The 26,460-nt window shown below is 42.7% G+C and overlaps 1 protein-coding gene across 2 annotated transcripts in view; it reads right to left on the bottom strand.

Moving 5' to 3' along the window:
• Positions 1-2,955: 2,955 nt before the first annotated feature.
• Positions 2,956-26,460, bottom strand: part of ARHGEF26 (Rho guanine nucleotide exchange factor 26) — a 141,249-nt gene continuing 117,744 nt past the window's right edge. The window contains exons 11-14 of one of the 2 annotated variants that reach the window (XM_040247262.1): positions 21,288-21,497; positions 8,431-8,498; positions 7,147-7,251; positions 2,956-5,051 (exon numbers count right to left, since the gene is read on the bottom strand). In XM_040247262.1, the coding sequence (XP_040103196.1) occupies positions 4,909-5,051; positions 7,147-7,251; positions 8,431-8,498; positions 21,288-21,497 (526 nt within the window). In that variant the 3' untranslated portion in view covers positions 2,956-4,908. The remainder of the gene's footprint in view (positions 5,052-7,146; positions 7,252-8,430; positions 8,499-21,287; positions 21,498-26,460) is intronic. The other variant, XM_040247269.1, reaches the window with a different exon arrangement.

Raw genomic sequence — 26,460 nt, 5'->3', positions numbered from 1 at the left:
ACCTAGGTCTCCTGCATTGCAGAAGGAACTGTTTAATAAAGATTATATTTTTTAGAGCAGTTAAGGTTTACAGGAAAACTGATCAAACTGTATATAGAATTCCTGTGTACTTTTACTCCCTCTTAACTAGATGAGCCAACATTAATGCATTATTAACTAAAATCCATAGTTTCCATTAGGGCTCATTCTTGGTATTGTATATTTTAACAGATGTATAATGACATATTCACCATGACTTAACCATGCAGAATACTTTCACTACCCTGAAAAAAGTCCTCTGTGCTCCACTTAATCCTCCTTTCTTCTCCCTGAACCCCTAGCCCTCATGGATCCTTTTATTGTCTCCATGGTTTCACCTTTTCAAAAATGTTACATACTTGGAGTCATTTAATGTATAGCTTTTTCACATTGGCAACTCTTACTTAGTAATAAGCATTTAAGGTCCTTTCAAATTTTTTTTATGGCTTGTTAGCACATTTATTGCTGGTTAATATCCCATTGTCTGGATGTACCACAGTTTATCTGTTCATCTATTGAAGATTATCTTGGTTACTTCCAACTTTGGCCATTATAAATAATGCTGAGATAATTTTTGTGTAGATATTTCTGCGGACATAGTTTTCAGCTCATTTGGTTAAGTATCAAGGAATGTGATTGCTGCATTGTATGGTAAGTGTTTAGTTCTCTAAGAAACTGCCAAACTGTCTTCCCACTGGCTTTTGCATTCCCACCAGCAGTGAATGCCCCATGTCCTCACCAGTATTTGGTATTAGAATTTTAGTCATTCTCTCATTTTAATATTGTAGTTGCATAATAATATATGATCTTGAATATCTTTTTCATATGCTTATGCTATCTATATATCTTTGAGTTTTCCATATTTTTGCCCATTTTTAATTGGGTTTTCTAATTATTTAGTTTTAAGAGTCCTTTGTATATTTCAGATGCTAATCCTTTGCCCAGATTTTTTTTTCAAGATTTTCTCTTTTTCTGTGGATTGTTCTTTCATTTTCCTTTTAATGAAATTCAGCTTACTAGTTTTTTCTTTCACTGATCATGTCTTTGGTGTTTAAGAAGTCATCTCCAAACCCAAGATCACCTTGACTTTCCCCTGTATGATCTTTTAGGAGTTTTAGGGTTTTGCATCTTAAAAAAGTTTCCAAATAAATGGATAGTTCTTAATTTTTGTTACTGATTTCCAATTTAACTATGTTATAATCAGAAACCACTGTGTCACTTCAGTCCTTTAAAATTTGTTGAAACTTGTCTTACAATTCAGGAAGTAGTCAAATTTAAATATTCTACCTGTGCCTTAATGTATGTGCTGAAATTGTTGCAGCATGTCCTAGAGAAGCCTATTATTTCCATCTTCTACACTTTCATTGCTTTTTATCTATTTTTTACACTTTTTATTTTTCACATCAAATGAGACAGCTATGTTAAAATCTCAAGCTGTGACTTTGGACTTAATAAGTTATATTTTTGCTTTTACTTATATTGAGAACATATCATTGTGTGCTAAGTCACTTCAGTTGTGTCCGACTCTTTGCGACCCCTTGAACTGCAGCCCGCTAGGCTCCTCTGTCCATGGGTTTCTCTAGGCAAGAGTACCAGAGTGGGTTGCCATTTCCTCCTTCAGGGGATTTTCCTGATTCAGGGATCAAACCCGCATTTCTAGGATTGGCAGGTGGATTTTTTACCATAAATATAGCAATTTTACTGACTTAATGATTTTACTATCAATGGCACCCCACTCCAGAGTAAGCCCTTTGGGGACCACACCCACAAAAAAGAAGTGGTGGTAGGTACTGTGGTCTGTGTTACTTAGTGCACAGAGGATGGGCTAAAGAGGAAGGTGCATCCTGCTACTTCAGAGATGATACTCCTTCTCGCTCTGCTCCCCTGTATCGCTCTGCTCCCCTCGTCCGTCACTACCTGAGTGAAAATGCAACAGAAATGCCTTTATGTATCCTATCACACAGCTCTTTTAGCTGCAAAGAATGCTGGAAAACTAGCATTTTAAGGTGTTGTGAAGACTGTTGGAGACAGAATCCTAAGACAAGCCCCATGATCTCTGCTTCGTTAAGTGTTGACATCTCCAATTAGGTTATACTGCATGGCCAAGGAATTACACAGATCTAATTAAGGTCCCAAATCAGCTGAATTTGAGTTCATAAGGGAGATTTTTCTGAGGGTCTAATAACATGAGTTTTAAAAAAGTTTTCTCCAGCTGGTAGCATAAGATGAGAGAGATTCCATGTGTGAGAAGGACTGAACATGCCACTGCTGCCTTGAAGGTGGAAGGAGCCACACGGCAAGGCAGTCTAGTTCCTGGAAGCGGTGAGCACTGTCCCACCCGCCCTCCCTCCAGCAGCCAGCAAGGAAACAGGCTCCATACAGCAATCACAAGGAATGGAACTCGGCAAATAACACGTATGAGTTGGCAAGTAGTCAAGCCAATGCTTTGATTCCCCATCTTATGAGACTATATGCAGAGAATTCAGCCAAGCCATCCTAAACTTTTGACTTTAGAACTGCGAGACCATAAAGGAATGTTATTTTAAGCCACTGAGTCTGTGGAAATAATAGTCATTCTTTGTCTTCCACCAAGACTCGCAAGGGGGTGAAATGTCCCAAGTACGAAGGTTCAGATACTGAGTGGCCAAAGTGAACAATAAGGTGTTTACTCCAAGGGTTAATAACTGAATTAGTTGAGATAAGCTATTCAGTCATGAGGTTTTGTAGAAACTCTTAAATAGGATGGTTCAGTTCTTAAAAATGCCCGTGTTTTAGAGCAGCTGAGGTCCACATGTACCCAAAAAAGATCAGACACAGCTTTCATATTAGCTACAGATACCTTTTGAGTAGAACTCTGATTTAGCTCAAAATGCAGCAAACTTAAATGTACTAAAATGAACACGTCCTACAGTAAATTAAATCACATCAGCACGAAAGAACAAGTATATACAAAATCTTTATAAACTCACATATTTTGGCCAGAAGTGTACAAGCAGTCTCATTTCACTGGGACAAAAAAGAATATTTTTGTTCTCCACAGGTCACTGAATGAAGTCATTGTACAATTCAGAGAAGCTATACATAGAAACTGAACTGGGTGTGAAAAACAATACTGTGTCACTCACAGTTGAACTGAAAATGAAACGTGAATGGGTTAATACCTGCTATAAAACAATGTTTTATCTAATAAACAGTATTAACCCACTTGCTAAATAGGCTTTAACTTATAAGATGCACATATTTCCAGAACTGTTCAACATCTCATACTGATACAGGATTCATACAGTTACTAATTTTTAGTTTTAACAGGGTATTAGCAAAAAATAATACGAACTGGTCTCTTTGCAAAGCAACACATTTACTTTGCTTCCGTGAAAATGACCCATTAGTTAAATTTTGTTAGCCTCTCCTCCAAAGTCTGTGGTTTGTCTTACCAACACTGAAACCTCACTAGCCAAGTCCACTGCTATTCTCCACTGACAGACTGGCCCAGACCTCAAGTTGCTCAGGACCTGGAATATCTTTATACCCAGAAATGTTCCACTGATAGAGGGGAGTGATCCAGGGGTGACGCAGCTACAGTTGCCACGGCTTCTGCTGTTACAACAGATAAACTGGTTGGCAGACTGTAGCTGGGGACATGTCAGACATGGACCTGAGTCCTTGAATGGTGTTCCCTTTGCCAGGCCCTCCGTGGAAGAGAGTGGAGTAGAGGTGGAAAGTAGCTGCCAGTAAAAAAAATCATTCCTCCTCCTCACTTCCAAATCCTCCATTCCCTCTTTATGAAAACATTCAATTATAAGGACTCTTCTCTGTCCTTGTACTAGTGGAAGAAATAAAGTTCTGCAGATACCTACCCATAGTTAAGAGACTTCAAATCCAGCAAGCAAGGCCTTTAGTGCAAATAAAATGAGTTCCCATTAAGGTCAAAATGTTATGTTGTAATTAGGTACCATGCTGGCTTCTTGATACCTTTTAAGGTCCAATTTTACCTTCTTTGAAATGGATAAAGTATGTTTCAGCCAATTTCCTTCTGCAAATAGGAGTAGGAACTGTCAAAAACTTGATGTTATTGAAGGCAAAGCAGCCTCACGTCATCTAATCAGCTCAGTTGAGTCTGTTTTTAAAAAGCAGGACCCTTGTCCTATATTCAAGATTTTCTCACATACGTGAGGCATCTAAATTCTATGTTGTTAGAGTAGCCTATGTTTTATTAGAATATATTTACCTAAGACCAAAGTTAGGTGAGAAAGATTAAAAAAAAAAATCTTCTAAGGTTCCTTCCCTTCCAATGAGGAAAGGGGTGACAAAAATTCAAGTGTCAATTTCCCTTTTCTGGGAAGAGGTTTAGAAAGGCTGGGCTCACCTTCAGAACTCTAGCAGTTCCTTTTGAAATCTATCAGATCTAAAATATAAAAGTCAGGAAAAATAGTTACAAAACTGGGCATTTCTTAAAGACATAAAACCTCCGTAATACTGGAAGAACCATGTGAAGGAGATGTTTAAACAGAGCTAATATACATTCTTGGTTAAGTGAAGATAGAGAAAATGAGGATGCAACATCTTACATGTATTTTCTTTTTATGCCAGGACATGATACAATGAGGAGTTGCTGAGGCAGCCTGATCCCTGAAGTGAACTGCTCAGCTATTCTGTTAACCTAAAGAGGTTTGCAAAAGGATTGCTGTGCACAGACTGAGCTTTGCGGACTAACTGTGTCCAGTAGCTGTTCTCCTGAGAGAACAGAACCACCTGAAAACTTAAAGGCAAGTGTTTCCATTCTTTTAATTAACTAGGTTATGTTAAAATTAACATCAAAACCAGCTCTGAACCAACCAGCCCACCATGATGTAGTGCAAATCTCGCAGTGGCGGAATACCCCCGGAAAGGCTACACATTGGTCTCCAGTCCCAGCAAACGTCCCATTCTCTCCACATTCTTATCAATTGTAGCTTGGCACGTTATCTCCTTAGCACATTCCATAGGAAACCAGCCCCGTTCTCCATCTCGAAGTCTTTCCCCTTCATACCAGCCTGCAAAAAAGAACAGAGGTCTTAGGGCACACCAAGTATTTGGAGGAATCTTGATTGTGTTTGGCTCCAAGGGAGGAGCGTAGGGGCAAATTTCAGAGCCAGCATTCTGCCCCAGGTTGGATACCACAGATGGTGCAAAGTGAGGAGAGAGGTGGAACAGAGGGAAACCTTTCAAGAGGGAACCAATGGCACGTCATGATGAAAGGCAGGACATGATCAGAGGCCCTGATGTGAGCTGGTTGGGAGAGTTTAGCAGCTTGTTTGGGCCGAGTTGAAGAAAGGAATGATGATGCTTCGGGTAGCGAGAAAGTAATTTTTTTTACTTTATGTTTTTATTGAAGTATAGTTGATTTACAATATTTTGTTTTAGGTGTACAGCAAAGTGATTCAGTTATACATATATATATGTTTTGTTTTGTTTTTTTTCAGATTCTTTTTTTCCCTTAAAGGTTGGTTATCTCGGAAGTCTCGAACCGTCCTGATTTGTTTTCATTCCTTTATTCTGTTCCATGGCAGTGATTTCTACTACTATGTATTCCAACTCACTCATCCATTCTTCTGCCTCATTTATTCTCCTGTTGATTCCTTCTAGGTATGTTTTTCACTTCAGTTATTGTATCCTTCCACTCTGTCTGGTTGTTATCTTTTATAACTCTTTAAAACTCTCGGTAACTTCTCTGTGCATCTGTTCTTTCCCATATTCCTAGGTCATCTTTATGATCATCACTCAGAATTCTTTTCTTCGGTAGATTGCTTATCTCCACATCAGTTAAGTTGCTTTTCTGAGGTTTCATCTTGTTCCCTTGTCTGAAACATACTTCTGTGCCATCTCATTTTGTCTAAACTTCTGTGTGTGTGTTTGTGTATTTGGAAGGTTAGTTGTATTTCTCAAACTTGGAGAAGTGGCGCTCTACAGGGGATATCCTGTATGTCTCAACAGTACACTCAGCTCACATCACCCAAGGGCCAGAGGCTAGCTGGTGCCTTCCCACTGGTAGGTGGATCTGGGTCTTGGCTCTCTGATGGGCCAAGTTAACATGGCTAATCAACAGGGCCATGTTATGGGTTGTGTCTACAGATGACTGTGAGTTCAGGAATTCTTTAGGGAGTCTGTCTGCTTATGTCTGTGGCTGTGTTCCTGCTCTGATGGTTGGTTCATTGGCCTGAGGCTTCCCATTACTGGAGCCTATGGGATGTTGGGTAGGACCAGGTCTTGGTACTAATAAGCCCAATATGTCAGGCACCAGGATTGTCATGTGGTTGAACATAACCCAGTATGCCTGCCACCAGTGTCTGTGTGCAGACAGTGAGCCACAACTGACTCCCGTTTCCTCAGGAGAACCTCCAAGACCCGCAGGTAGGTCTGATGTAGGTGCCTATGAAGTCACTGCTTTTGCCCTGGGTTCTGCTTACACATGACCTTGTGTATGTCCTCCAAGAGTGAAGTCTTACTTCCCCCCGACCTGTGGAGAGCCTACACTCCCGCTGGCTTTTGAAGCCAAATCTCTGGGGGCTACTTCTCCTGATGTCAGAACCCCAGGTGGGGAGCCTGAAGTGGGGCTCAGAACTCACTCCTGTGGGAGAACTCTTGTAATATCACTGTTCTCCAGTTTGTGGGTCGCCCACGTGGGTGGAGGGAATGTGAGATTTGCTTGTATCATAAGGTACCCCTTGATCTTGTTGGGTTTCTTCTTTGTCGTTGGATATATAGTATCTTTTTTTGGTAGGCTCCAGTCTTTTTATTGACGGCTGTTTACCAGTTGTGATTTTTGTGTGCTCATGAGAGGAGGTGAGCTTAGAGTCCTTCTACTCTACCATCTTGTCCCGCATCTGACTTAAATGAGGAAGGAGGAACCTCTGGGGATGAGAACTAGGTCACTGGGGGACCAGGAAGGAAGGAAGCATTTCACGGATCCTTTTGACTAACAGCCATGTAACTGCAGCTTATGAAAAAACATTTAGAAACAGTAATGTGTAGATAAAGGAGAGAAAGGTGCATAGGAGAAAACCAAAGGTTAGGGGACATAAGCATTGACAATAACTTGAGACCCTGAATGCTGGACCACCACCACCCCACAGAAACATTCCCACTCACCATCGCTAACACGCTGATAAATGAGGACCACGTCCGCCACCTGCAGAGAGAGTTCATCTGGCTGCTTGGCAGTAAATGATCGAATGATTTCCACTTGGGTCAGTGCTGAGGGGGAAAGAGGATGTAGTGAGAAATGAAATAGGGACAAATCAATAATTTGCATTCACTCAGCCAGCATGGATAGAAAAAAGGTAGGCTCCAAAAAGAAGCAGAAATGAGTTTCTAGGAACTCCCTTACTTGGCCAAGAGCTTCAGAGTTAGAAGCTCAGAATCAAGAGAGGCCTTTTATGATACATGAATCCCCTCAAAAATAGCCTTGATAAGTCATTAGATACATCACACAATACAACTAGAAACAGCCACGGGAGAAACTGAGGCAAGACAGACGGGGTATGTGCCAAGATCGTGCAGCTGAAGATAACATCCAAAATCTATGCAGTTCTGGTTCTCACCCAGGGTGCTGCCCCAGCCCACCTGGCAGCACCTGAGAGCTGCAGGGAAGTGTAGAAATAAAAGAAGTTCCAGCCGAGTGTTGGATCCTAACAGACAAACTTGTACTTCAGTGACTTGCTCCTGGCTAACCTGAGTTCTTACTTTGTTTTTTAATATGAAACTTGATTCCAGAGAAATGTCAAGCCAGTCACTTTGGCTTTGACTTTAAGCTGTGATCTGTGAATGCTCCAGGAGATCCAGTGTTGTTGCCCCAATTCTTTGAATTTGCCCTTCCAGCTAGAATCACCCAGAGCAGCATAACGTCGAAGCAAAATGCTTAGCACATGGCACTACCCTTCACTGTGTCAGTTCCTAGCTCCCTAGAAATTTAAAATATTTTCAATATTATTTAATAACAAAAGGGTAAAGTGATTTACCTTAAGGTTAAAAATACACTTTAGTATGGAGAAGGTTTAAATATGCTACTACTGCGCATTAACAAACTAGAACTGTAGGAGCTTGATATTAGAAGCAAGGCAGTCAATATAAATTTAACTTTATTCTCACTATCATATTGTATATAATGATGCACCTAACTTGCAGGTGATTTAAGAAACTCAGGAAAGCTATGCAATGATCTGCCATGTTTATAGAGTAAAGAACTGCACTTCAGGTTGGAATTTGTCCCCTTGTCTTCCAAAGCAGGGTGCACCCAGTGCTGATGTGGGGCAGCAAGAAGGAAACTTGGTAACTTACAAAGTGGGTAGTGTGGAATTTAACCACTAACAACCCAGCAACCAGCAGGGGGCAGAGCTCTCTATGTTTCAGATTGTCAGCCCTCCAGGTACTTACAGGTCCGATCTGGAGGCTGCTTCCCACTGCTGTGTCCCAGGGCAGTTATCCAGCGGGCTCGCTCACTCCTAAATGCAGGAAACATCCAGTTGAGAGGTTCAACAGTGCTCAGCTACAGAATGAGGTATATTCTAGAATGTAAAGGCTTATTTCCCCCAAAACAGGGCAGAGAGTCTCTAGAAAGGTAAGCGGCTGGTCTTCAAAACCAAGGTAAGTTATTTTAAAATGACAATCTGGAAAATGTAAATAAGCCCCAAACAATCATTGTCAAGAGATTCTGAATGACTCTGTCTTGTTATTAAGTGGAATTTCTCATATGGCAGTTTGTTGTTGTTGTTTAGTTGCTAAGTGGTGTCTGAATCTTTTGTGACCCCACAAACTGGAGCCTGCCAGGCTCGCCTGTCCATGGGATTTTTCAGGCAAAAATACTGGAGTGGGTTGCCATTTCCTTCATCAGGGGATCATCCTGTTAACAAATAGCTGATTACACTCATTTATTATAGTTACAGAAAGATGCTCTGTACACTCACAATCTGGTATTTAACATTTCAAAATAAAGTTTCATGAAACAGAATCCTAGTAAATCCCTCTCTTGCCACCGCCTCCTCTCTCCTCGCTGCACACTCAACTCATGTCCAAATAAATGAGAAAGCTGAAAAACTGCCGTATTTAAAGTTGTTCTGTCCTCCTACAACAAACATTGCCAAATATAAGCCTTAGCGAACTAGAAATTCTCTGTTCTCAGATGCTTAAAGTGGTTTAGTGATTACAGATAAAAGAAATTTTTTAAGGTTTAAAAAAAAGATTTTTTATATTAAGCTATAATTATATGAAACAATTATTTAACTAAAAGATCAAAAGTTTAAGATGAGCAAACATTACTCTGTAATACAGTAACCCCAAGTTTCTGATTTGGACAGTCAAATATTAGGACTGTGATTAAATAAACCACACAAACATACACACTTTAAAATCTTTTTAGGAAGCACTTGTCAGACATACCACTTGAGATCCATTATTTCCTTTAAGTTTCCCAAAAGCCTGTTCAAAGGATGAGACGACTGAACAGAAGTTCCAAGGTAAGTGACCCAAACCCAGGTTAGTTTCTACTATTACACTCTACCTCTTAAGAAAGGGATGCCTTATAATAATAAAAAAATAACCAAATGGGACCTAATCAAACTTAACAAGGTTTTGTACAGAAAAGAAAACCATAAACAAAATGAAGAGATAACCTATGGACTGGGAGAAAATACTTGCACATGATGTGACCAACAAGGGCTTAATCTCCAAAATATACAAACAACTCATACAGCTTCATGGAGCTTCCTTGGTGACTCGAGAGTGAAGTGCAACGCAGGAGACAGGTTCCATCCCTGGGTCTAGAAAATCGATCCCTGGCTCGGGAAGATCCCCGGGAATAAGGGAATGGCTACCTACTTCAGTATACTTACTTGGAGAATCCCATGGACAGAGGAGCCTAGTGGGCTAGAGTGCAAGGGATCACAGAGTCAGACTCAACTAACTTTCTTGCTTTCATACAACTCAGTTACAAAAAGCCCAATCAAAAAATGGGCAGAAGACCTAGACACTTCTCCAAGGAAAACATACAGATGACTAACTAGTAGGCTTATGAAAAGATGTCCAACCTCACTAATTATTGGGGCTTCCCTAGTGGCTCAGACAGTAGAGAGTCCGCCTGCAGTGCAGGAGACCCAGGTTCGATTCCTGGGTCGGGAAGATCCCTTGGAGAAGGAAATGGCAACCCACTCCAGTATCCTTGTCTGGAAAATCCCATGGACAGAGGAGCCTGGCAGGCTACAGTCCATGGGGTTGCAAAGAATCAGACATGACTGAGCAACTAGGCACATGAAAAGATAGTTAGCCTCACTAACTATTAGAGAAATGCAAATCAAAACTACAATACGTATCACTTCACACCGGTTACAATGGCCATCATTAAAAAGTTTGCAAGTCACAAATGCTGGAGAGAGTATGGAGAAAAGGGAACCCCTCATGCACTGTTGGTGGAAATGTAAGTTGGTACAACCTCTACGGAGGTTCCTCAGAAAACTAACGAGAACTACCCTAAGGATGCCTTAGTAGCCTGGACCTGAAAGACGCTTCCTTCATTCCATCTTTATTCCCTGACATGTATCCATCCTTCTATCCAGACAGTAACTTTTTATAGTTGGGGATTAGACATGCTGTTCCATACCTTTCCTATTCTTCTCAATCTTAAGTATGACCTTCCTCTATTTTTAACCAAGCTGTGTCCACTCGTTATCACTACTTAGTTTCCTGTGGTGGCTCAGTGATAATGAATCCGCCTGCCAGTGCAGGAGACGCAGGTTTGTTCCCTGGGTCGGGAAGATCCCCTGGAGAAGGAAATGGCAACCCCTTCCAGTATCGCCTGGAAAATCCCATGGACAGAGGTGCCTGGTGGGCTACCGTCCATGTAGTCACAAAAGCATTGGACTAAACAAGATCATACTGAAGAACACGCATAAAACACTGCACTCTTCTTAAGTGTATACAGATCTGTAAGTGTTTACTTAGGTACAACCATGTACTCACACCCCCAGATCAAGACACAGACCTACCAGGAGGTTCCTTTCTGTTCTTTTCCAATCAATGAACTCCCACAAAAGTAACTGCTGTTCTGATTTCCATCACACAGACAAGTTTTGCTTATCTTGAACTTTATGAAAATGGAATCCTATATTGTCCACTTTGATACCTGGCTTCTTTTGTTCAAAACGTTCACCCAGTATTGAAAACACAAGGCTCATCTCCTCCAGGTTGGCCTCCTCTGAAGCATGAACCACATTTCTGACATCATCCCATTCTGGTAATGCTGTCCCCAGGCCCCCCTCCACACAGCTCTGTCACATTGCTAGGCAGGTACATACTTCCTGAAGGCAAGCACCTTATCTCTGTATCTGCCTGCACATAACAGGAACTAGTAAACACTGACCTCTACTAAATTGTTACTACTCATCACACACTGACCCCATCTTTTATGGGCTTATCTGTTTCTCCAACTGGGCCACAGATTCCCCCAGGACAGGAACTGAATCCTGTAAATAGTATAAGGGATTGCATATATGCCAGGTATGGTGCTTTTTTGTATTTAGTGAGTACCATCTCATCTTTACAACAATTTTGAAAATTATTACCATTTTTTTTTTCAGAGGATGAAGCTGAAGTCTGGAGTGTTAAGCACCTGCTCATAGTAAAACTTCTAAGTGGTACAGTCAGATTGTAAGCCAGGCAGCCAGGGATCAAAGAGGTGGCGCTCCTTAGCAAGTGCTCACAAAATAACCAGGGAGGCAGGAAGGATAGAAACTGCAATTTGCTGAAAGACAGACTTACTTAAAAGAAAAAAATGAGGCCAGTTTCTGGTTGAGCTCCCGTGTCAAGTAGTAATATGCAAAGTTCATACAGAAACTCGTGACACAGCCTTGCTTTCGAGAACTTGATCTCTCTCTAATACAGGTCCAGGGCTTTAAAAAGGAGTTGTATAAGGAGCCAGTAAAGCACAACCTCTTTTCATATAATCCCTTTGTTAGGTCTAAGGTGTTTTTTTTTTTTTTTTTAATTCAAGCTCAACAAGAATTTCCAAAGTACAAAGGCAATTGAAAACTAAACAATATCTTAAGGATGGAAGCACTGTTTGCCAAGCGTAACCTGAAACGATCCGTGTCTCCACACGCCATATCCAAACACGTCCAGCTTACCATGGCATCTTCACACAGCCCTTACTGCCGTCTGCAGTCCTCAGCGTGGACCCTCTCTGGCCCTGAGTGACTGGCCTCAGTGGCAGCCTTACCCCGCAGCCAGCTTCCAGAAGTCCAGATGAAATCTCGCTCCTGTGGCATACTGCCTGGATGCTAATGGCATCCTTTAGACACAGCGGCCCCTCACAGGGACTCCAGGGCACAGAACAAGACACTCCTTGTTGCCTTGCTGAAAGGAGCCGCTTCTTGAAAGGGCTTCAATGGGATCAGCCCCACCCCCTCTGAGATGCCATCAAAACCGCACAACATTACCCGGGGCTTCCACAGACTGTGCCAAGGAGCTCCCGCCCGTCGTGAGGCGGAAAGTGCTGCATCTCTAAAGCAGGGAGGAGCCTTGCTCCATGTAAAATGGAATTCTAAGAACAAGAAAACCCTGGGCGTAGACATACCCATTATTAAATTTAGATATCAGGTCCAGGGCTCACAAGCAGACAGCTATTTTCTCTAGGGACAATGAGACAGCACAAATTAACAGTCCACACTAAACCTAGTTCATTGAGATTTCCCTCTGCCCAAACAAAGTCCCAGAGTCAACAACCAAGGCCGCTAATGGAGACTCAAGGCAGGTCAACTTTTAAGGCACTTCTGACTCCTCCTTTCAATCAGCATTCACCCTGCCTTTGTAGGAGCCCTGTGGTAGGCAGGGGTTGCTAAGTGAATACTACGGGGGTCTCTTGCTCTTCACAGCCATCAGTGAGGGATTGGAGCAAAAGACAAACACACAGAGAATCCCACGCATCCTGCATTGTGCTGGGGTGGCGCCTTCTCCGTAAAACCCATCTGACCCGGAGAGAAAGGAGACTGAGCTGAGGAGAGACCCCTTGGACACAGATATCTGGAAACGCAGTCCTTTCTGTCTGCAAGCATGAAATGATGCACCTCCAGTTCCCCACTCAGGAGTCAGCCATCGTAGCACCTTGACCTGTCCCTTATATGATTATGCACAGGTTTAAACTTAACTGCACAAAGGTGAAAGATACAGCCAGGCTGGACTTTCATTGAATATCAGGCATCTGCTAGAAAAGCCTGATGGCAGACTGAAACGGGCAGGAGTGTGGGTGAGATGGAAGGGAATGAACGTGCCCGCAGAGGGCTTCACTACTGGAGTGGGTCGTCCTGGCTTTTCAACAGAAGCCCAGAGACTTCAGCTGCTGTTTGACCTTCCTTTACCCCTTTTAAAACAGCATTTGACCAGACACCTTTTGTGCTCCTTTTCACAGCCTGCAAATTTACTTATGGTTCCTTTTGAAACTCCTGTACCCATGGCCTTTGGAGAAAAAGTCCCCTGAGCCTTCCTAAGGTGATCATGGAGACCGCTGTTTCTGTTCATTCTCTCACACATTCAGTTCAATGAGATGAATTCAATATGTGATCCAAAGAAAACCCACAGGGCAGAAAACTCTCATGAATGCTGTGCAACAAAGCCTTATAAAGCTGTACCAGCTCAACTTATTTTAAAAAAATCTAACCAAAGCAAAGTAGTTCCCCTAGCTCACTAAGAGTTTTAAAATTCATATTCTGTGACGTGCTATATAGTTAAATCAATTATTTCTTGTCTGTCCTATCAAATAGCTCATGAGACCTAGTCTGGTCCACACATCCTAGAGTTAACTTGAAGTGGGTCAACTACCTTAGGAAAAAAAAAGGCCAACGCCATCACCTGCTCTCGTTTTCCTGGATATCAGTGATGAGGAATCACCAAAGATTAAGTATCCTGATGGGCACCTACAAATGTAAAAGATTATTAGACGTAGATTCAACAAATACTACAACCTAAAATAAATTTTTCCCATACAAAGTGTCATCTCTGGATTTGTCTTAAAGGGTGAAGAGTAGGTTAGACATACTATTTACAGTTTTATTCCATCCTATTTACTTCCTGTTAATTAAGTCATTAACAGAAGCAGGAAGAGAGCAAAAGACTTCCTGCAAACAATGCCCCTTTATCAGGAGGCCCAGGAGTGGGCTGTCTGAATGGCTGACAGGACTAACCACATCCATTAGGCGTCTAGTTCATCTTGTGAGACAAATTTTGAGAAGGACTTCTGACTACAGCTTAAGGTGATTATATCTTTTAGCTAAATAGAAGATAAAAGTTTGTGTTCATTACTAAACATGTCCTGCACAGGCTGGACCCAAATGCCATCCAAATTCCACTGTGAACACAGGAAGCCAAGGACACCACTTGCCACAGCCTCACTCCATGCCAGCTGCAGCTGTCTGGGCTTCATTTTAATGAAGGCAGACAAAGGGGGCTCTCGGGCTCCAACATTCCTCTTGAAAGGCCAGGGGAAAAAGCGACAGTAGGAAAACATTCTTCCCTCGTCCTTTTATCAAGGGTCAGCTTCTGTATTTTCCACAGACTATTGTCTCATTAATAATACAGTGACTTAAGATCTTTAAAAAGCAAACAGATATAACACAGTATGGCTTAGAGGTACATCCTTAAAAGGGTTTAACCACATCCCTGAGAACAAATGTTGAAAAACAGGTGGAATTTAGATAACACTTGCTCTAGCAGCACAAAACTAACAACAACAAAATCCCAGTGAACAGAGGTTGACAGAGAAGCAGTATTTCCGTACACCTGGTTGCAAGTCCACCTTGGCTTGGATATAGAAAAATGAATTCGATTAGTTGTGGGTCAATTCCAAAAAATACTCATTGGGAACCTGCTATGTACAGAGTGAGAAAAAAAGCCAAGTGTGGAGATTAGTAGTAAAACCATGCAGAAGTGGAGAGAAGAGTTAGAGGCTCTGAGGATGCCTCAAAAGATAAAGGATATGCGGGTTGTCCTGGGGGGGGGGGGGAGCGGTGGTGGGATGGAAACATGTAGGAAGATGCAATACACTTTCATTCAGGAAGAATCAGTCCAGGATGGATCTGTTCAGACCTAGAAGCATCAGAAATGGTGCCAAGTCTCCCAACTGGATAATGTGAAATTAAAGAAATGCGCGTGTTAGGGGAAGCAGAAGGTACTGGCGATGACCAGTTTCAGAAAGGCTGCATTTCTGAAGGGGAAGTGGAGAGGAAAGGTTACGTGTGGGGAAAAAATGAGAGTGCACAGATAACAGGTTGAGAAAAATTCAAAAAAAGAAGGGTCAGCATAAGAGAGCTGGATGGCTAACAAAATGAAATGGCATTAGAAGTAAAGAAAGAGGAAATCTGGGCTGCTGGGGGTGGTCCCCAGGAAGCCATTGCTCTCACCTTCTGATGTAGTGCCCTCAACCGGGCGGCAGAGGAAGACACCATACTGAAGATGGTTAAGGAGTAACTCAGTACAGGGCATCAGCTGCTCAAGCCAAAGCATCATCGATTCCTCTCTTTCCCTCCTGGCTACCCCAACTCATCCAGTCCTGAAGCTGGCCCTGTTGCCTCTGCCTCCACAGAATAATGTTTCCATCTCCTCTCACAGACCACAGTCCATGCTGCCATTTGACTCATATTATAGGACCCTAACTGCTCTCCCCAATGAATCTCCTGCCTCCACACCTGCCTCTCCAGCTTATGCGATTCTAAACCAGTGCTTCTCAAAATACCGGGTGGACTGGTCTTCACCACCCCAAGACCCCCACCCCTGTTCCAATTCAGTGTGGACCAACTGTTCTCAAATACAATGAAAATGAGTTGCTGTTGAAATAATCACATACTTTGATACTGCAGAAATGTCAAATTGCTGTATGTTTTTAACTGTTTCCCTCAGGCCAGGCCAGGAACAGTGTGAGGACTGGCAGCCCACAGACCCTACTGGAATAACTCTGCTGAAATGCTCCAGGCTCCACCAGTGTCTCAACTACCCACTCTCCCCTGACTTACTCTGATCTAGTCACTTTCACTATGTTCAGGCCAAGTTTCATGGGAGTTGGGACTTGCTGTGCCCTCTGCGTGGACCATTCTGGCCATGCCCTTTCCCATATTCTCCTTCATCCCTCAGGGCTCAGTTCAAATGTCCCCTGGAGACATCTTTCTGCGCCATCTAATTTGGAGAACATTCTCCACCCTAGCACCTAACACTCACTCCAGAACACATTGTCTGGCTCTACTGTTGCCACTGCACTTTTTTTTTTTTTCCACTTATTTTTAATATTAGATGAAGAAGGCCTCCCTGGTAGCTCAGTGGTAAAGTATCCACCTGCCAGTGCAGAAGACATGGGTTTGATCCCTAGTTTGGGAAAAGACCACATGTGCTGCGGAGCAACTAAGACCGTGTGCCACAACTACTGGGCCTGAGCTCTAAAGTCCTGGAGACTTCGGGTGGGGTGGGGGTGGGGGGTCAGGAGTAGCAGAGCAGAGGGTGGGCGAGACAGAACCGAAGGAGAAAAATGAACCAACAAGCACGGTGCATGCAGCAAGCGCTCGGAATTCTCAGGAACAAGACCAGGCAGTGCTCTCAGGAGCAGCACTGAGGGGTTCCCTGCAGAGCAAAGACCTGGCACGTGGAGTGAGCCCTGAGGCCTAAGACATCTGGTAATGCGAGGAGTTCTAAGAAGGGTATTCCAGGAAGTGGGAAAAATGGGCAAAGGAACAGAAAAGGAAATTTTTAAGTGGAAAATAACCTGGGGGGTGCAACATCTATTCAGCCTTATAAGATATTTCAAATCATATGATGCCCTAAATTTACCACAGATCTTTTCCTTTTTTGAGTCTGTGGACTTACACATGCACATTTTAGTAGCTTTTCACATTTGATGGCAACTGGCTTCCTGGAGTCTCCCCTTCAGATCCAGAATAAGGCCAGGTGCGAGTGGAATAGTCTCCTGGCTGGCAGCTTCTCAAGAAGAAGCTTAACATTATTAGAATGCTAGAATCAGAAAGGTCAAGGTCAAGTCGCATCTTTGTCAGCAACCCATTTCCCGTGTAATTTCAGGCAATTCACTTCACCTTTTGGAATCTCATCTGATATCTGGGGGGAAAAGCTGAGGAAGCTGGACATCAGGCTTATAATGATAAGGGTCACTACATGTTGTCTAAAGATGTTCTGGAGAGCCAAAGAGGGGGCTCTTAATTTTGCCAGAACAACAGACATAACACTGATCCTGAAGAAACCAAGATGTTGTCTGTCTTATATGTCATCTTACTTATTACATGCTTCAAAACTCTGAAGTACCATCCTCGAGAAACACCCACAGCTCCCTTCTTCATGCTCTCTGGCTGGCTTAGTGTCTGGCCCACCCCAGATGCTCGCCAAGTGTTTGCCCCACTTCCTTTCAGTGAGCTTTTCTGCATTCTTTGTGTAATCAAAGCTATTAATCTGTTCTTGCACAATTCCACTGTCTTATGATAGCCGAACTGTCCCTATGCCAAATAGCCGCCCCCTTCCTATTGCTGCTGCTTTTACATTCCCAGGTGGCCTCTACTAAGAACAGTTTTTCAAAGAAGGTAAATATTTAGGTACAGACCTCATTCTTTTTCAAACCAAAGAACAGCCAAAGAATGTAAATAATTGATCTGAAATTCTGCAATTATCCAAGGCCAAGGTGGTGATAAAAACCTTGTTTTCTCAACTACATTGCTAATGGACTATTTTAACCACATATAAAAGCTAAAAAACATTCTCACCTATACCTTTTGCAAACCTTAGATGCAAGGAAAACATTCTACACAAACCGAAACTCTGACTGTTCAAAACCATGTAGCCAACCTGCACATTTCCAAATACAGAATATAACAGCTTGCCAGGATTTTAAACAGCTGATTTGAGAAAAAAAAAAAAAAAAGTGCACTTTGACTATCCTGTTTTTTTCCAGCACCAAAGTATTGTCCAGATTTTTACTTTGCAACTGTAACTGAGTTGGGAGCAGGGGAGAATGAGGGAGTCATTCCTTCCATACCCAAGGAGAGAGCTACCCGTTCACATCTTCTGGAATGTTCTCTTGCTATTAATTAAAGAGCTACAAATATGAGTCATACCCACGAGTTTACGGGTGACACAACTAGATATTCTGAGAATTTCTGGTTGAGGAAATGAACATCCATTCAGTCCACGGAAAGAAAAAGGGTGGAACATGGGCTACAGAAAGTCCAGAAAAGGATTGAGCCTTGGTATAAAAACTGGACGTGCCGGCTTACTCTCTTGGAATAATCTCAGAAACCAGCAGCAGAGATTACATAAATTATGGATAAGACAGTCAGGAAAAGATCTGTTGATATGTTGGCAAGATCTGAATAAAGAACAAACAATCCTTATAAACACAGAGAAAAGGAAAACATAAGCGAAACCAACAACACTTTCTCCCTTATTAAAAATGACAAACGAATGTCTTCATCTCTGAATAATTCTTTAGAATGTCTGGACAAGCAGTCATCTCTGAAGTGTTTAAGACTTATTTTCATCCTTAAAGTTCTTTAAGATCTAAAGTTCAGACATACTAAATTCTCTTTTTTCAGAGAGGCTTCCCCCAAACAGAGGAGATCTAGGTCTGTCTTTACACGCTAAGGGATTTAATCATTTTTAAGAGTTGAAGAAATGCCTTCAAGAAATGCCTCAGCCCTAGCCTTGGGTGTGTCCCCCTGCTGGTCACCTGCACAGCCCAGTAAGCACCACACCCACCAAAGGTGCCCTCCCCAGACGTGCAAACACAGAGGAGCATCCTTGGAATGCGGCAGGGTTTTCCAGCCCTTTCCTGGAAGAATTCTGGGGCCTAAAGGAAGAGGCATTTCTTTGTTTTATAAACAAACACAGGGGATGGTGCTCCTTTTCTTACTCATTCCCTCTGTTAGCTTGAGAAGTGCATTTGGAATACTCCCTTTCTGCTGTTTTTAAATCTCAAATAGCTTTCTATACCCTGCCCCTCTTGGTTTTCTTTACCCTTTGAAAAGTTACTTCTAGTGCCCAAAACATGAAATGATCATTCATCATTTCACATGGATAGCTTTTCCCCTTTTCTTTTCTTGTATCTCTCTTTAACAAACCAGGGTCCCTGTTAAATATTCTTAGAAGAATATTTAAGAAGAATTTAAGAAAAGGGTAGACTTGACAATTAAGCCCCCTTAAGAATATATAAGAATTCTTTCACGAAGATTTTGTTACAATCTTAGGGTTGTTATTCACCCTGATTCATTTTCATCACACCACATAAGAGCCAAGTAGGAAAGAATATAGGAACCCCAGAGAACCAAGGATTAGGAACCTTCTTTCCCTCCAAGGCTTCAACCTCTGACCCAACATAATACCTCCCTATGATGATTATTTTAAGAGGAGGCTTCCAGTTTCCAAACAAATTGGCCAACTATCTCTAAATGGACAAAATCGCAATGTAACTGAATAGGATCCTACAGGGTCTTCTCGGGACAGAACCCCCACCCCCACTGTCCTCCGCTGCAGCTCCTTCCAGAGGTACCTAAATAACAGTATCTGATGCACATTCCTGAACTGTGTCACAGATGCTAAAACCACCACCAAAATGGAAGAAATTAATTACTTCATGATCATGCACCCCCAGACCCACTGGTACCTAAGCATTGATAAGGTAAACCACACTGTTACCTGAAATCAACCAACCAGAACTGTGCACCAGCTGACCACATACCCTGTAACCCCTTCGCTCACCTGGCCTTTAACAATGCTTTGCTGAAATCCATCTGGGTGTTTGGGGGTTTTTAGAGCACAAGTCACCCGTTCTTGTGTTGGCACCTTTACAATAAAGGCTGCACTTCCCTTCATCACAACTCGGTGTCAGTAGATTGGCTTTACAGTGCATAGGCAAGCAGACCCAAGTTTGGTTCAATAACAGTGAGGGTAGACATGATAATTAAGCCCCCTTAGCTTCATCCCATATTTGCTTCCCTGGTGGCTCAGATGGTAAAGAATCTGCTTGTAATGCAGGAGATCAGGTTCAATCCCTGGGTTGGGAAGACCCCTGGAAAAGGGAATGGCAACCTACTCCAGTATTCTTGCTTGAGGAATCCCACAGACAGAAGAGCCTGGCAGGCTACAGTCCATGGGATCACAAAGCATGACTGAGCAACTAACACTACCACTCTTAGCTTCATCCCATGTAGAATGGACTGCCTACTAACTGCTGCTGAAACCTTAGGCACAAACGTGATGACTGTTCTGCCTCTGCATAAACTCTGGACAGGAAAGAGGGTTCATCAAAATGTTAGGGAACCATTGAAGAAAACCACCCACCTTGACCAGGCAAGACGATAACCACCTGCAGGAGGGTCCCGGGGTGCTGCCCCAAAAAACTAACCAGAAGAATTTGGGAGGGGCCAAAAGGAGGGAGGAGATGCCACCCTGTAATGTGAGCCAACCTCCCAGAAACTGTCATGCCAGAATCCATCATGGCTGAGAGATGTGCATGCCACCAGGGAGGACCGTGAGTCAGACCAGCTACGAGGCAAACAAGATGATGACTCATTACTATGAAACCCGAGATCACAGGCTCTGGCGGAGAGCTCCTCCTGGGTTCCCTTACTGCTGCTCTCCGCCTGGGCACCACTTCCCTATAAAGTCTCTTGCTTTGTCAGCACGTGTCTCCTTGGACAGTTCATTTCCAACTGCTAGACAAGAGCCCACTTTTAAGCCCACTTTCCAACTGCTATACAAGAGCCACCTGCAGAGGATCCCCCTTCCTGCAAAAAATATACTTCCCTAAACCCAGTGTCTCTTTTGACAAATCACTGGGCTTTCTGCTGCCTGGCTGAAGGTAGGTGGTTGCAAAATGAATTCAATTTCAGTAGCTAAGGAAACACAGGGCCTAGAATCAAACTACCAGTAAGTCATATTCCTAGGGCTCCTGGGTCATAGTTTTATCAATAATTAAACTGATTTTAAACCATTCTGTAAGTATAAAAGCACACTATCTAAAGCACAACACATCCATCAGGACTCATGGGGACAAAAATAATATATCTCTCTCTCAGTACGTTGAGAGGATCAGAGTGAGAAGACAAGTATCTGTATAAAACACCCACATGCTCTGCTTGGTGCATAACAGGCAGGCAATAAAAATACATAGTAGGTAGAGTTTTACTGTTTCTAGGGAGTCTGTGGACCAAGGGTAATTAGACCATCAGCAAATATGCTGAAACCCTCGCCCTGCGCATACTCACTGCGTCTCTGCTCCCAGCAGCATCTCCACTTTCTCATTTGCGTGGTTACTAAGGACAGTCAGCGTAAAGAGGTGAGTGGCAGAGTTCTGTCTTGAATAAAGCATTGTGGAGCTGTTCTTCCCTGGAGAAGAATTAAGCTCTTCACTGTCACAAGACTCCACCAGTAGCTGATCTCTTAAAGAATAATCATTGACATTGTAACTTTCTTCACTGTAAAGAAAAGGGAAAAAGAACATTATCAGGAATTCAATGGATGAGACTGTGACACTGTCGATTTTCAAGTCAAACTTTGGGGGACGTGGAAGGGGAAGGCAAGGAGGACTGGGAGAGAGGATTTATTTTAAATAGGAATGGAACTCTGAATTATTCCTGCTGATTATGAGTCAGTATGTGTGCTCATTCACTACAGTTGTGTCCAACTCTTTGTGACTCCATGGACCGGAGCCCACCAGGCTCCTCTGTCCATGGGATTCTCCAGGCAAGAATACTGGAGATCTTCCCGACCCAGGAGCTGAACCCACATGTCTTATGTCTCCTGCATTGGCAGGTGGGTTCTTTACCACTGAGCCACCTGAGAAGCCCTATGAGTCAGTATAACCCTCCAAAATGAAAACCTGTTCATTACAATTTTTCTGTTGTATACTGAATCGTATCCTAGGTATCAAAGCAATATCAGGACTCCCCTGGTGGTCCAGCAGCTAAGAGTCCATGCTCTCAATGCAGGGGACCTGGGTTCAGTCCCTGGTCAGGGAACTAGATTGCACATGTCACAACTAAAGATCCCAAGTGCTGTAACTACGACCTGATGCAGCCAAATAAATATTTTTTAAAAGTAATTAAAAGCAATACTAAAAACAATTATTAAACCCTCCAGGTTTCCTTTTCCACTATCTTGGCATTGCTGCAAAAAGTAAAACAAACAGACATCATGGTACTGTTTGAACAGCTATTCCCCAGTCTCACCTCCATCTGCAGGATGAGATCTACTCACACTCTGGGTGGCAAGGCTGCACTACCAGCCTCCAAACCACCAGGCACAGGAGAGAAGAACAGCCTCAGAGGTGGGTCTTCTGGCAAGACCCCCAACCCTTCCTCCCAGCATGTACAGCCTCACCACCTGCTTCAGAAAGCACTCACTGATCCCACCACACCCTATATCCCTGCTTGTGCCCCAGACTGACCCCCTGGTGGTCTTCATTCCTCTGGATGCACTCTTACCTGCACAGCCCTAAGGTGCCTAATTGGGCCTCACCTCCCTAAACCCCTCAGCTGGTTGCTAAACCCTTCCACTGCATCCTCTGGAAATCCAGCTAAATCTTCTAAATCCTCAGCCTCTTCTCTGAACTCTCTCTTTACCTTCTTGCCTTAACAGATAGTAGGCTCCTACTAAAGAGCACTGCCTCCCTAGAAGGCTTTCCACCTGCTTGAGTTTCATAATTCTAGACAACAATCACTTCCTCCTCCCAGAATGTCCCCCAGTTTTGTGCTTATGCCATCAGTCTCTATTTCATCATCAAAGTCATCTCCAGGCCCCTGGATCCTGCCTCATCCTCATTCATGAGTGTAGCTGCTGGCTTCCTGGTGCTGTCCAACACTCCTTTCTTGAATTTCCATGTGGCAATTCTCCCACAATCCTGGCCTCTCAGTTCCTTGATTTCCCCTTCAAGGATCAACCCTGTTATCACCAACTGCAACCTCTCTCCAATCCCAATGTCAAAACCACTTCCTAACCAGCCCTGCTAGTCTCTTTGACTCACCTCTCCAATCCTCAGCCCCAACAATTTTAACTCACCATTTCTACAACCCATTGATTCCACCGCCTTTCCCTCCATCCTTGAACCCTCATGTCCTCTCATTCACCCTTGTTCAATTATCCAACTTGAATTTCCTGATACCTAGTTATATAATCACTCCTTGTATACATAGTCATTTTCTTGGCAAATCCAACTCTAGTTAGATACAGCTTTCTTCTATTCTCTGTCCTCGCAGTTGAACATGGCAGAGCTCAAAAATAACTGGTGAATAAATGGATGACCATGCAATACATTCTAATGCATTCTAAGAACCATATTGAACAATTAACTTACCTAATAACAAATGCAAATGTATGAACTCAGGGGAGCTAAGAAAAATCCTAGTGCTTAACTATACTAGGAATTTCAAAATAGGCCATTTTGCTCAAGATTACTGAGAAATTTTTTCATCTGGTAGTGGGCATCTGTCAACCATTCCCTTGTAACTCTCCTTTAAAAACTTTATGGTCTTTTTAAAATGTAGTTTGATAGATCCTTCCCCCACTCGAAACCAGCAAATACAGTTGTATCATCCATAAAAGAAAAAAAAAAAAGTCTTTTGATCAAGCCTGTTTGTTGCTAGGGTAATAATCTGTATTAACTGGAAGTTCACATGGCAACATCATCTCCGACCAGCACAACTGCACTCAGAATATATAAAATATTTCTCATAACAAAATCAGGGTTATCAAAGTTCATGTGATTTTTATAAAAGGAGGAAGCAGGGTAATATACTTTACAAACAAACAATATTATAATTTTTAAAGACCTTGTGTACCAGAACCAAAGCAGTCAATTTTGGGCAAAGCAGGTGTGGGGTTGCAGCCTGCAGGCCTACAAGCCTCATAGTTGCCCAACTTCAAGACAGACCCAGCAATGACAGAGACATCAACGGTTTATGGGAGAGGGGATCTCACATCTGAAACAGAAGGGTCCCAGAGTGACAAGTGTGCTGCAGGTGGCAAGTAGACCAGGGTAGCAGTCTTCAGTGCTCGGGGGAGAAGAAGCTACCATTTACAGGGGGAAGTGACATCAAGTGGGCTCATTGGTTTCCATGAAAACGTCGCTCACAGCCCCTCTGGTTAACAATCATCATGAAGGCAGATATTTCCCTTAACAGACTAGCATGTGGAGCTGTTCTGGTCAAAGGATCAGAACAATCACCAGCTCGGGCAGTGGGCAAGCACATTCCTGTGAGTTGGGTATAGGTGAGGGAGGGATCCAGCAGGGCATGTACAGAGAGTAAGAGAACAGCTATTTTCAGTGGCCTGACCATACAGCAGCTAAGGCTTATAATACTGTCTAGACATCTGAGACACAGATTTAATAAAATCCAGGACTCAGGATAAAGGAATAAAAATGAAAGCGAAACCTCAACAGGAGCTACAAAAACGAAAGAAAAAAAAAAAAGAAGACTTCTTTGGTACTGTCCTCTCTCTGCACCCCTGAGCTACTCTCTTGGTCCAACTCACAAGCTTAAAAAGATCATCTTTTAGTTAAAATCATTTCCAGTTAAAAATAATTCTGCTGCAGACAGAGAACTCCAAGCTCCCTCATACTGTGCACATGGAGTATTTAGGCAGTGCCCTATGCTATGACATTGCATAGGTATTCCCTGTATTCCCAAAGAAATAAAAGGCAAAGAAATCTGCATGCTATGAAAGCATCATTCAAGATGATGCAAGTTCCAAAAAGGCGTCAGCATAAAGGGGCTTTACTTACTAGATGGTCCCCAACAGGATTCCAAACCAAGAGTTCATAGGAAACTCATGCAAATGGACATGAATAAGCTACTTAAATCTTTTTTTCCTCCCTCTTAATTTTCAGAGTTATTACCCGCTGTGTTTGCCTAAATGCAAACAATATCAGCTAGTGTGTTTCACTGATGTATTGAATCTCTGACTTCAGGGGGTAGGTAATTAGAAGAAGTAGAAAAATTAATAGAATTTTTTAAAATTGTTTTCTTAAGCCATGACAACTACAATACCGTTAAGACCTAGGGGGACCATGTAACCCAGTTTATGCCTGTTGTCCTCTCAAATGTTCAGCTGGGATGGTAAAGAGCGGCCACCTCATAGCTATGCGAGTTCACCTCAAGGTATCTGGTGTCCACATACCTGGGTCATTGAACTTCCCCACTGTTTTAACTTCTGTATCCAAAATAGGACACAGGAAACAAGTCACCCAATATCATTATTTTATCTAGACCTGCAAATGTCTTCATTATGTAATAAATAATGTTCACAACTTCTCGCCACTCCTTTAATGCACTTAATATAAAAAAAAAACTTTATTTAACAGTAGTCAAGTAAGCTATTTATCCTTGTCAGCTACTATTCAAACCCAAAGGAATAAACAAGGAAAAGGAACTCGCTCTTGCTAGCATGTCTGGGCTCTCTCACACAAAATACACACTCACACAGTCAATCTCATAAAGGTTCAAATTACTCTCTCCCCCTCTCCAAATCTGCTGAATACTGAGTGAAATTCATTCTCCTCATGACAACTAGCACCTACTAACTCTCTCACACTAATACAAAAGGATAACTGTTAAAATATGTGCTTAAGGATTTCTCTGGTAGTACAGGGACTAAAAAGGTGCCTGCCAATGGAGGAGACATAGGTTTGATCCCTGGTCCGGTAAGATTCCACCTGCCTTGGAGCAACTAAGCCCATGTACCTAGAGCCCGTGCTCCACAAGAAGCCACTGCAATAAGAAACCTGTGCACCGCAATAAAGAGTTAGGCCCTGCTGGCCGCAACTAGAGAAAGCCTGTGTGCAGCAAGGAAGACCCAGTGCAGCCCCAAATAAATAAATAATAATAATAAAAATACGTGCATAAGCAGAAGAGGGGGGAATCCAGAGACAGATGCAGCCATTCACAACCCCATTCCCTCTGCTGACCCACCTGTGTCCAGTAAAGTATAAAACAAGCTCAGCTGGGTTGGGAAAGATCCCCCTTCCCTAAGGGAAGTTGATGCTAATCAGACTTCCCCATGTTTGTTTCTTTCATTAGCAAACATATGGTTTACATAGCCTCTGAAACAATCTGGATCATGTATTTAGGAAGTTAAACTGCTCAGAAAAAGGCAAATGGAAAAACCACCTTTCCTTGCACGGAGCAGTTTACACGTAGACTTCCTCTGATTGTCTTAGCCGCACTCCAAGTTTACCAGCTACTCATCGAAGAGCAGACGGTTTGTGCAAGCACAGCCTCCTATCAGGCGCAGCAATCAAGTCGATACAAGCCTGTGGCTCTGTGGCATAAACAATGATGGGTCTCCTTGTCAAAACTTACAGTCCTAGTAACCTTTGGGATGCCTTTTCTTTTTTTAACATGATAAAAAAAAAAAACTATCAGAAGAGAACAGGATATGGTG

The sequence above is a fragment of the Oryx dammah genome, unplaced genomic scaffold (genome assembly GCF_014754425.2).
Source record: "Oryx dammah isolate SB20612 unplaced genomic scaffold, SCBI_Odam_1.1 HiC_scaffold_2, whole genome shotgun sequence".
Classification (NCBI taxonomy): Eukaryota; Metazoa; Chordata; class Mammalia; order Artiodactyla; family Bovidae; genus Oryx; species Oryx dammah.
This window is presented reverse-complemented; position numbering and strand designations above follow the sequence as displayed.